The sequence below is a fragment of the Semicossyphus pulcher genome, unplaced genomic scaffold, assembly GCF_022749685.1.
Source record: "Semicossyphus pulcher isolate SPU_LCO1_2020_fin unplaced genomic scaffold, fSemPul1.0.p SCAF_12, whole genome shotgun sequence".
NCBI lineage: Eukaryota > Metazoa > Chordata > Actinopteri > Labriformes > Labridae > Semicossyphus > Semicossyphus pulcher.
In genome coordinates this window covers 20,832,946-20,845,807 of record NW_027211626.1, presented here as the reverse complement: position 1 = coordinate 20,845,807, position 12,862 = coordinate 20,832,946, and the positions used below count along the sequence as shown (strand labels likewise).

At 41.7% G+C, this 12,862-nt stretch overlaps 1 protein-coding gene across 1 annotated transcript in view; it reads left to right on the top strand.

Annotated features, from left to right (window-relative positions):
* arfgef3 (ARFGEF family member 3) overlaps positions 1–2,661 on the top strand; it is a 63,910-nt gene extending 61,249 nt beyond the window's left edge. The window contains exons 40-41 of the mRNA XM_069659082.1: positions 138–538; positions 631–2,661. Coding sequence (XP_069515183.1) covers positions 138–538; positions 631–822 — 593 coding nt within the window. The 3' untranslated portion in view covers positions 823–2,661. The remainder of the gene's footprint in view (positions 1–137; positions 539–630) is intronic.
* Positions 2,662–12,862: the final 10,201 nt, after the last annotated feature.

Here is a 12,862-nt window from a genome sequence, read left to right as displayed (position 1 = left end):
TAAGTTGTCCTCTCTCCTCATCTCTCCTCATCTCATCTCATCCTCTCTTCACAGCTGCACAGGCAGTCTTCCCCACCACTTCCGGACCGGAGGTGAGAGGAGGGACTCCGGCATCACAGGGAGCTCAGTAGGGGCAGCTCCTGGCAGCTCTGGACAAGGAAGGAGAAAGGAATGGTGGGAGAGCGCCGGGAATAAACTCTACACCATCGCCACGGATAAAACTATCAGCAAGCTGATGATGGAGTACAAGCGCAGGAAACAGCAGCAGCAGCAGCAACAGCAGAGCCACGTCAACCTGTTCATGAAGGAGCAGGGCCGGGCGGCCGCAGCAGGAGGAGGCGTCGGGGAGAGGAGGGGCCCTGTGGAGCCACAAAGGCCCCCGCAGAGGCCCCAGCATCTGGTGGACCAGCAGGGTCCCCCTTTGAGGCACTCGGTAAGCGCGGGACCTGAAGTCCTGAGGCAGGAGAAGAGACCTCGCTCTGGATCCACCATCAGCTCTCACAGCATCTCACTGAGGGACTCCGAGGCTCAGATACAGGTACAGAGTGTAGCAAGATGGCATCGAAAAGAGATTTGTAAAGTATGTTTCACATAACAGTAAGCAGCTAAACTTGTTGTCTTTCCTCGCAGGCGTGGACCAACATGGTCTTGACTCTCCTCAATCAAGTCCTCCTCCTGTCAGACTCCTCTTTTCTGGCTCTCCAGCCGGCGCTGTACCCCTGCCTCAGCCAGCTCTCCTGCCACGTGACCGACGCCCGCGTCCGCCAGGCGCTGCGTGAGTGGCTGGGTCGCGTCGGCAGACTCTATGACATCATTCTGTGACGTTGCAGCAACGGAATGCAAAAGCGCCAGAAAAGGAGCGCAGTCGGTCTGTCGGCGAAGGATGGAAAACGGGGGAAGGATGTGTAAGATTGATGCTGACCTGTGACAGTGCCGCTATGCAGTAGAAAGATGAAGCGTTCGATTAGCTGATGATGAAGCGTTAACAGGCGTTAACAGGGGGGACATTGGCGAAGATCATGTGACATCGAGTTTGAGGATTCGATTGGCAGGTGATGAATGTGAAAGTTCCATTTCTGCCTGTTCTTTGGTTTAAATTTCCACACAGCAAACATGCAAGACAGATCGCATACTCACATCTCTTTATTTTGTGCCTCCTCGTCTCTCCTCTCGCCCTGTTTTTTATCTTCCTTGTCGGCTTGATCTTAAATGGAAGGGCTAAGATGCTCGATAGGAGGCGAGGAAAGGAAACAAGGATGTATGAACTTGAGAAATGCGAAGAGGCTGCTGCATCAAAGCTTTTTTAATACGGCTTGCTTGTTATAAGTCTTGCAGAATTGCTGATAATCGTGTCACAGTATTGCATTATTTTCCCCTTGATAGCACCAATACTTTTTAAAGGTTACCTTTGCAGACAGCAGGAATGCGCACGTGTGTAAGTGCTCGCAAAAAATGAGATACCAACAAAGTAGAGACTCAAAACATCGCTCCATATCATCGCAAGTGGTGAAAAACTCAATGAGGTACCTTTAAGGAAAATAATTATCATTTAGTGTTATTATTTATATGTGGTTTATACTGGTTTTGATAACATTGTAGGATAACAATACGAACTGCACATGCGCCTTGTTTAACTGATCTAAAATCAGGCCACCGTGTCGACAATGCAAACTTAAAATGCTGTTATATTTATTTATTTTGTTTCTTCAGTCTTCAGGCCGTGAGCCTTGTTTGCGATGTATTTGAGTGTTCGTTGACGACACGCTTTTTCTTTATGCAGCTTTAAATGCATTACAGTCTCATTCATACTCTTCAAACTGAATGTGTTCTTTATTCACACTCTGAAGAGTGTTTTACCAAAATGCAATCAAGTATTTATTTTAGCCAAATCCCAAATACATACAGTATGTGCATTTAAATGTTTAATGCCTATGATGTAATACACTTTATGTTAAATGCTTATATGTGTACATATATTTATGCAGATATTTTATTTATTAGGAGTTCATTTGAGAGTTTTTCATACTTGATGCAGTATGTGCTTATGCTATCTGATATTATGATGTGCTTTTTATGTGTGTGTTTAAAGGAGGCCCCACCACACATACATGGTCAGGTTGGGGGTAGAGTGGTTGCTTTTGCTAAATATGCATTTGGGTTTTCCATCAGAGTCACCAACACCACCTGTTTAAAATGGCCATGTTCTTAATAAAGAGCAGTGCATGAAGCTCCTGTGAGTTTTTCACTGCTTATGAAACAGACTGAAATTAATTCTGAGGACTCTTTATGAGCTACAAAAGCAAACCAGACAATCAGAGACAAGATTGATTATTTCTATATAGTTATTTTTAATGCCTGAAGCTGCTGGTGGGGGGGTAGGTGTCACACAAAGATTAACTGCGCGCTGCCTTTGTTTACTTTTTCCAGGGCAAAAATTTAAAGTGACTGATACAAATTTTTGGTTAAAAACCACCTCTTAAATGTCTAATCTCAACGATTTCAGTTTCATTCTGTTTGGCGGCACCTTTGGCAATATACAGTGATTGCAGGAGGACACTTCCCAATTTAACCAAACATCTACAGTCGGCTCCCTTTGTTATAGTTGTAACTCTTGATTTTCCTTGCTGAAGGTCGCTTTCCTTTTTAGACTGTTTCCCTTCATCTGAGCGTCGAATTTTTCTTTGGATTTTCACTTATTGTTGAAGTTGTATCTGTAGTCATCCATCTTTTCTTTGTTTGTTCAGCCATAGTAGATTACTGTTTACTCGCAACACTTGCAGAGACCGGAAAAGCGGCCGCTTAGCTCCGCCTACCCTCTCTGGCAGACCAACCACTGCTAGGTGATGGAAAACGCGTCACTAACTGGGCGCCGCTTGTGATTTTTTTCCGTGTATGTCACCACAGACACCCAGTCTGTAATACTGTAAATGCAAAGGCTTTCATCAGTGGGCCATAGGCTTAATCAGCATTGTGTTGCCTCATTCGGCAATAGATAGTGACTTAACAGACATTTATTTAAATGGAAATCTTTGAGATTATTACTTTAAACTTACACAGGACAAAATCAGCAAAGAGATAAGAGGTACGACTTTGTCCACACAGATCCTCACAGGAGCTTTAAAGCTGCAGCGCTTGGTTAATCCTCACAGAATGCAAAGTGTGCTCTCAACATTATCAGGTTAAACTATTTGCCATCCTCAGGCACTTCTATTTATGAACTGATTCGAGTCATTTTCCACTAAATATCAAAATACGGAGCCCAAAGTGACGTTTAAAATATTTCCTTCCAAACAGATGAGCAGCAAATTAAAAATATTTTGTTGTTCAGTTGATTAACTTCAAGTTGCCAGTTATTAGAAGTTGCAGTTGGAGTGGTTTAATTTATATAAACTCTGCTGTAGGTATTCTACAGAATGAATCATACATTTTTCATGCCCTCCCTCTCTTTACATTAAAAACACCGTCAGAACAAAATATCCCACTTGTAGACATCATATTTTCCCTTCAGTTTAAATGGCCACATGACCATTTATCTGACACTGCACTGGATAAACCTCACATTTTGAGCCATAGTTATACACCCCAAAAAAATCCTCATACTAATTTTACTAATTACTAATTTTTTTCCACAGTAGACACATGAGAATGTGCTGAATCAGGACAGATTACAACTGAATGAGCGACTGACCTGATGAATGAAAAAAGAGAGACTGGTGAATGACGCTGACTTCGTTAGCTCGGACCATATTTAGGGCAGGCTGGCTCAGGGAGGGCGGGGCGTCTGACGCTCCTAAGAAGATTTACCCTCCTTTTTTTTTTTTTTACCCAGTTAGTCAAGTCATGTGTATTTATACAGAGAGCATATTTAAAATCAACAAATGTGGACCAACATGTCCTACAGAGAGCTTATATGTTGGGAGTGTCTGATGATGAATTCAATCAGACAAAAACACAGGAAAGATTGAATATGAACGCTAAGAGGATAAAAGTAAATTAATGAAGGCATAAAAATATCTTGATCTTAAGTCCAAACACAGACAACAAATCAAATAGAAATAAGGGCAGAGTGGCTGCATTACAGCCAACGTCAACATCTGAGGGTTTGTCTTTTTCATCTGCACTCATTCTCTTTCTGCTTGACCTTAGTGAGCCACAAAAACAACACGATTCTACAAGTCACGGGGATAATGATTTCAACACATCTCACTACACGCTTAAGTATACAGTCAAAAGATGCAGCAACAAAGTGCGTCAGAAACATTATGATGAAGTAAAGAAAGACACAGACGCAGGCAAATCAGACCAATGCTCCAAATACGACTCTGAAACCTTTATTTCAGAAGCAATCTCGGTTTATTTGTTGAAATCCTCTTAAAGTCAGTCAGACAGCAATCAATCAATCAAATGCTATGACAGAAAAATAGAGAAAATATCCAGTATCTGTGGCTGTCGCAGACCTGCAAAAAGTGTGACTCATGATTTCTTTCAGATCGAATGAAATGATTGGATAACTTACCTGCCCGTCTACCTGCCTACCTGTGCACAATCTGTGGCATTTTTCGGTCAAATAATTTAAAAAATGTGGTTACCCATACTGGTTTCTATTTAGTTGAAACCATTTAGAAACAGGATAATTGGCTTCATCATGACTGTTGATGCTCGAGATGAGGGTCCTCTAACAGCGAGGGGATGCCAGAAATATGTATTGTTAAAAAAATGACATGAAGGAGTTAGGGACGGGCATTTCAAGCTAAAATACAATTCGATATTCACTGGGAACTATTTGACCATAATTCGAAGACCCCCCGTGCAAACACATGCAGACATACAGAGAGACCCATTTTCATTTTTTCACAACTCTGTTGGTTTTGTTTTGCAGTTGTTGAAGACTTATGATATGCTAGTTTGACCTGGCAAAGTTTGACCTCATTTTCATAGACTTTTTCTAAGCCATCCCGCACAGAACTCTTTGACGGCTGCAGCAACTCAGCATTTTTCTCCAGTTCCAAACAAAGACTATACACAGTATACAGTAGATGGACAACACATCTCCATCTGCTCTCCTTGCACAAAACATGTCATGTCATCCATCTTTTTTTACAGTCTATGCTTCCGAATGTCACAGCTCCAAGCCCGCTTTAACGGCCCCCGGCACTAATGCTTTCTTCTTCTTTTGTTATTTTATGGCAGTTATCAAACAGCTTTCAGACGCACTACAGACAGACGGAACATTTGCTTTGTTTCGTAAATTTTGGGTTTAACATTCACTCCTCAATTTTTAGTCAGCCACAGGACTCTGCTCCACCCTGGTGACATGATATAGTCCCATTAGGCCAATGGTGATACCTGTGCAAACAGGTGTGCTGCCTGCTCTCTGGCTAAAAAAAATGTGTATGGAAAAGTTTGAAATTGTTGATCAGTTCATGACAGCAGATTGATTTAAGACTTGTGTGAAACCTTGTTTTAGCACAACTCATCTTCTCCTTGTGATCGTCCTCCAAGCTCGTCCTGTGACATGGCCCAGTGTACCCAACTAAAAGACTTAATTAGAAAAATGTCATTTTTTGAATGCAGCTTCAAATGACCTTTTTATGTCAGATTTGTGACTTTACACCGTGTCCCTGTCTGAGTTTGGTTTGGTGGGCGGATTCCCTTTTTTCTCTGGAAAAAGGGGAAGTAAATTGCGGAGAACACAAACAGTTTTTTTAAACCCATTAAAATAAGTGGAATTAATGTGAAGCTACCATTAAACATTCATCACAGACCTGATTTATGTGTCCTCATCCTGTAACGGAATTCTACTTTTATATCTTTAGCCTACTTGACCTAAAGACATTCGCATCAGACAACTGATACTCAGAAAAATCAGGGTTGTCCCCGTTCCTACTTTAAAGTCAATCTTGCAGGGTCAGTCCTGTAAACGACAATCTGCATTAGTACGTCTCGCCTCTGTCCTGTCCTGTCTCCTCAGGCCCCTCCCACCGTCCCTGACCCGTCCCCGTTTTGTCTTTATTCCCTGATATTTGATGGCGAGCAGCGAATGAACAGATGTTGTCGGCCATCAGTGTGATCAGCTGCAGTGAAGGGCAGGATTTATTTGGTGTTAAGTCCGTGACAGCGTTTCCATTTGAAAAAAAAAGCAGTCGACTAATGTGTCAGTGTCATGCAACAATTCTCCTGCGACGGTTTGTGTTGACTCCTACTTTGCCTGGTTTCCATTCAGTCATTCGCTCTGCAGATTATCCTGCTTTTGGGCTCACTGGTGTTGTTTGTGTGTCAATATTTCTTCTGTTTGGGGATAAATGTTACGGCTGCACCTCTTGAGTTTTACTACTAATGTATGTTTCACATCGTAGATTAGGACGAGATTGAATCATAAATGTCATCACACGCAAAAAAAGAACTTCTGCACTTTAAGCTGATTTGGTGCACTTGGGTATTGCTCAATACCAAAGAGAAGCTCCAAATCCGCCTATTGTCGTGCGTCCCATCAGCTGAATGGTTTTATGAGAAAGTCTTTGTTTCCCAATTTGTAACGGCTCCTTTTTTTTCTGTCCCTGTGCTGGGGAATTAAATCGCACTTCTACTAATAATTTACAGTAAAATCATGTACAGTTTAGTGTCTTATTGTGGGATTATTGGGACGCTGAACAGACTGAACAGGAAGTGACCTAGTAGTCTTGCTTTCCTCAGATCTCCGACTGATTAAAAAGAAGATCAGAATGAAAAAAGCGTAAAAACTACAACATCTTTGCTTAAAAATAATAGTTTTGGAGAGCTAAGAAGGAGGATAAGTGATTTGGTGCAAAAAATCAATTCGTAATGCAGGTTTTTGCAGGGAGGAAATGACGGTCAGAGAGCGTAGGAGTAAAGGCAGAGCATTAACGTCCCTTTTGCCCTGATGTCTGACACTGATGGAGGAAGTATATACATGACCCAGACATCTGACACAGTTTCTAATGTGGACGATCACGTGACAGAGGGTGTCATAAGTACATGTAAAAGCAGAGAAATGAAAGGTATTGACAGCCAGCTAAAGGGAAATCTATATCTATCTATATCTCTATAGACAGGTCAGGTTTGAACAAGGATCAGGGGCTGAGATGTAGGTGAAGTTCATGCAGACAAACTCTTGAGTGTCTCTGCTGCTATGACGAAACAAACTGTTCTTGCAGTTACATTAATACATCATCCAAAGGGAAGTGCCGATTAGAAGATGGTACCAGTTCCACAGTCTAGGTTTAAAGATCTGCTGTGACATTAAAGACGGTTGGTACATTAGCTTCATCTCGTGCTCCAGACCAGGTCGATGGCATAAAGATCTTTAGCAAACATGTTTAGTCTTGTCCCTCAACACTTAAATTTGTGGGATGATGATGTTGAAAAACTGTTATTGGAGCTGCTTTCTTAGCTTATTTTCAGTGTGACAGAGGAGTATCCCGTGGCAACATTTGTAGAAAGTCTCCTGTGGCTCTTTAAGACAACATGTTTCTGCTTTAGTTTTTTGGACGACATTTTTCCAACAGACAGCCAGCATTAAAATCTGTGGGCAGTAAGTTGTACAGATGTTAGACATTTAACGGAACAGCTGGTCCAGCAACAGCGAAAAACAATTGTGATGCTTCTCAAATTGCCTCCAAAAAGCAACACACAAAGGTCAATATGCAACAAACATCAAGGCCTAAAACGCGTCATCTGGTGGAGGCCAGGCAGCTTGCTAATCCACACTTCCTCAATCTAGGACGCCCGCCTTAGATGTCATGTCTCGTTCAAAATCCTCAGGTTTGAAATGTAGACTGCAGAACTGAAGATTTTTTAGACGATCCACCGGTATATTCTCGTCGTATTTCGGATTATGTACCGCTCTGAGACATTGTCTGAAGCGATCAATGTCCTTGACTGGAAAACGGTAGTTTTTCACACCAGCGTCTCTCGCTGGGCTGTTATTTCAGAGGAAGGGGCGCAATGCATGCTGGGTGTTGAAACCACGAGCTGTTTGTACAACTTTCTCCACAGCTATGGAGCCAATTTCAAATATCATTGCTTCTATCGATCACAGAGAACACCAGCTTTGACTGACAGCGGCTCTTTCATTGGGCAAACTGCTCCTTTAAGGAAATTCTGTTGTGGAAAACTTGTGTGCTCAGAGTTTCTACTATACAAAGTATGCACAGTGCAGTGTGTGGGGATTTTGTCATCCAACATCTTATAAGCAGACTCATGACAGCATGTAGTGTTATAATCAAATCCAAAAATACGAGCGCACGTCTGTCATTCACCATTTTCCCATGCAATTGCATTCTTGCATTCTTCTCCTATCATAAAGAGCCAGCAGTGATTGTGGGAAATGTAGGATTCAGTAGATTTTGTAAATGTACTCACGCTAAAGACTAAAGGTGAGGATATCTTTGCTTCTGGTGCTTTGAGTTTGCCCATCTTTTTTTTTTTTGCCTCTAGCCCATCCCCCAACTTTATGGAAGTGCCATACCAAATCAGCGGAGGACCCCTTTAAACTGTACTATGATTAAACATGCAGTAATGAAAGGATCGCGTGTCTGTAATTGTATCCTTTATTAGATTGTATCGTTGCCAAGATCACTGATCTTTTGATTGACCTTCCAGGTGTAACTAGTTTCTTTAAACCAAAGAAAAGGTGTTAATGAAGGTGTCTGTGAGGTTCGGCCTCTTTACCTGGAGCAGCAGGTGTAAAAGGGGGCGTGGCCTCTTTGCAAGCAAACTACTGCTTCTGTTTCTTCAAAAGATAAAAAGTCACCGGAAGGCAAAACTGCAACTGGTTTGTTTGTAACTTAAATTGTAAAAATGTATGATGCATCATTCTGTATCCCTGCAGATGAATGTGCACACAGTTCCTGGTATGATCACAGGCTTTGGTTGGTTTGACTGTTGGCTTTTTGCTGACCCTGAACGCTCCGCCGCCAGACCGACACGAACAGGCCGGCTAATGTTGTGACTGTGATTTCTAAAAGTGTATTTTTCTTCTGCTTTTGATATCAAAAAAAGCACCTGTACTCTCCCTTAATGTTTCCAACATGCTCTGGCTTTCTCAGTCTTACAGTTGTGTATCTGCTGATGTTTCAAAGCGCTTCTCCAGGAGGCATGTCTGCTCTGTGTGTTGTACAATAAAAGCAGTTTATCGCACATGTCTGTCATCATGTTGTGCTTCTTCACAGCTTCACATCTACAATAGCTGTTCAAATACAACATTCACTCACTTTGGCTTATGTGGAAATGGTTGTGGAACAGGAACAACACAGAAATAGCTTTCTGGCAATGCTAAAGTATCAAGGAGTTCAATCCAGTATCTACACCGCCTCTCCTTCTTTTCTTTTCTTTTATAGTTTATTTGAAGAAAAGGGACAATGTACATTAAGCTAAACCATTTATAATATTATAGACTAGACAGATATTTTTGTATTTGATAAGGTTTTCCAGCTAAGCAGATTAGATTTCTCTAAAATATGACAATGATGAAAGCTGTAAGGCTTCTAGTCTAAAGTTTTAAGTGCATGTTTATATACTGATTCCAGTGGTTTCAATGCTGTGGAGTGTGCATTGGACTAGCTTGTGAGACAACAGGTGATGTGGGAGAGAGGTTTGAATCTATATGTACGCCTATATATTTGTATTCTGAAACGGCTTGTAGTCTTTCTCCTGAGATGAGAATATCTTGCTTTAGATCTGTACTGTGGCCTTTGGAGAAGAACATACCAACAGTTTTTGACACGTTCAACTGAAGACAGCACTGATTAAGCCAGGATGTGACCTTTAACATGACATCTGTCAGCTTAGTTGCGATGTCTTTTGCAGTTTCACTGTAAGTAAAAACCACTGTATCATCGGCATACATAAGGGTAAAACAGTTTTCACACACAGAAGGTAGATTGTTGATGTAAATGCTGAACAGCATTGGGCCCAGTATAGAGCCATGTGGGACACCAGCTGATAGACTTAAAGGGTTAGATTTATAATAATTGATTTTGACAAGTTGGGAGCGGGCTGAGAGGTACGATTTGATAAGGTTGAGAAACTGTGATGAAAAGTTTAATCAGAGTAGTTTATGCAGTAGTATGGTATTACTAACGGTGTCCAACGCTTTTCCGTAAATCTGGGCCGCTGGTTGTTGGCGGGTTTGGAGCCTATCCCAGCTGTCATTGGACAAGACGTGGGGTACACACTGGATTGATCGCCCGTCAATCGCAGGGCTAATAAAGCAGTTATTTTAGCATATTAAAGAACTACACAAATAAAGACCTTCATGCTTGCATAGAGGAAGAACAAATAAGTACAGTTGGTTATTTGTTAGCTCAGTTGGAGCAGGCGCCCCATGTATGGAGGCTACATCTCTCATTGCACTGATCGCGGGTTCGACTCCCCATCTGCAGATCATTTGATGCATTTATTCCCCCACTCTCTACTCCCCACATTTCCTGTCTCTTCCTGTCTCGCAATAAGACGACACATTTTTCAAAAAAATGTTTGAAAATGTGTCGTCTTATTGCCACAGAACGTCAAGTTAGTTAATATAATAGGGAAATCTAAAGTTACTATACATCATTGTACAGAATTGAGAGAGGGATTTAGGGTCTGCAGACTAAAAACTATTTTAGTTTGCTTTTTCTTTGTCCCTGTCTCTTTTACACACACAGCTTTGTTATTCAGTTGCTGACCACCCCCAGCAGTTTTAAATCCCCCCATCAGGACCACTGACGTGTCTCCTCTTAGCTGCACACACGCACTGTCTGCTGCCCTCGTTTCTTCCTCTCCCTCCTCCCCCTCACACTTATTATTTCAGGCTGATCAGTTCAGCTTTGCAGTCAGTGTCCCTCTGAGCTTACAGTGGACTCGTCCTTGTCGTCTCTCTGTCCACTGTTCATCCCCTGAGCGCCCTCAGCCTCTGCAGCTCCTGGCTCTGGCTGGGCTTCAGTCCACCCACCCACCCACTCACTCACCATGCGGTCTCTTTTGGAGAGCAGCTGGATGAAGTTTGGACCAGCCGGCCGGGATGATCTGGACTGGTCGCCTGGACCCTCGGCTCTGCCGTCCACGGACAGACAGGCATCGGTGAGTTGGGACTAATGATTATTTTCATCTTTTATTTAGAGTTAGATTCACTTTACAACCTAAAGTATCACTACTTTTGTAGAATTCTGCTTAACAAAAACAACATTAAAAGCATGTGTAGCTTCTAAAGTTGATTCACTGACGAGAGAAATCGCCAGGGTCAAAACATGGACTTCTGGCTGTGTACAGAATAGCAGCAAAAATACGGCATCTTGGCATTCGCCAGTGGGATGATATAATGAGTTATGTCAAATACCAGATACAGTGCTTATCTGATTAAATGCTGTTTGTAATCATGAGTTTAAAATTTAGTCTTATTTTGTAGTTTATACATTAAACATGAAGCCCAGATAAATTTCCCGTTTCATATTTTTCCTAACTAAAATAAGTTTTCCACACTGTAATTTTACATGTGATATTTTAATTTTACCAAAAGATAATCATCAACACACATCAAGCTGCATTGGGTCTACTTTGTAATAATTAAAGAGTATAACAATCTCAGAGATACAGTTGTGCTGAAAACAAACAGTCCTAAGTGCAAGTATATCCCTAATGGAAAATAAGTAAGTGGGTCATACAAGAAAACAGGAGGCAAAAGTTTCGTCATTCCAAGTTTCGTAGTTTCCCTTCGTGGATTTGTAGGTGGTTTTTATTTTTATTTTTTTACATAATTTTTTTGGACTTTGGCTTTATTTATAGGACAGTTGAAGATAGACAGGAAATGTTGGGAGTGGAGAGTGGGGGATGACATGCACCAAATGATCGGCAGACCGGGAGTCGAACCTGCGATCAGTGTGACGAGAGCTGTAGCCTCTGTACATGGGGCGCCTGCTCTACCAACTGAGCTTAACAGCACCCCAGGTGGTTTTTATTTCTAACATTTATTTTTAGTTGTACTTCCTTTATTTCAGACTAAAAGTCTGCAGAAAATTGAAATCTTTATAAGATCTTTGTCTTGCTTTTGGAGGTTTATCAGGTTTAAACTTTTTAAGTTAAACAAAAATATGATAAGATGGCAGGATAAAGTGCGTTGATAGTAGGTACTTATTGCACATTAATGCTTTCAGTTCAGAGTTCAGTATGGTAACGGCTTTGGGATAAAAACTGTTTATTTGGTGCGTGTTTTGATGGACCTGTCGCGTTCTCTGGAGGGCAGCAGTTCAAACAGCTGATGGGCACGGTGGAATGAGTCCTTTAGGATGTTATGTGTTTTCTGTAGGCAACAGGAGGTGAAGATGTCGTCCAGGGCAGGTAGCTGTTGGTTTATGATGTTCTGGGCAGATTTTATGATTCTCTGCAGGGACTTTTTATCTGCTGCAGAGCTGCAAAAATGCTTTGTCTTCAGTAGTTGTGTGCTCACAACCCTCAGCAGTTTTGATGGTACACATGTAAAGTGGCCAAAAATATATTTTGGAGTGACGGCTCCCTCTGATGGCCAGACGTTATCTGAATTATAATGGACCCCCGTGCTCCCCTTAACAATGTTTTTGTTCCTGTTTTTTGTTCCTCATCTACAAGGCCTTTAATATCCCTTTAACAGCATAGTGTGTATTTTACTCAGAGTATATTAAGTCAACATGTACACCTACCTGTGCATAAAAGAGATACAACATGGTGGTTTTTGTATGTAAATATTTCAACACATTAAACAATATAACATATGAATCTACAGTACAGTAATGTTTTCATGTCTGACTCACAGGGACAGAGCTCAGGCGAGGCCATCATCAGTGCAGGAGCCATCACCTACATCTCTCTCGCAGCTGTCTCCGTCCTC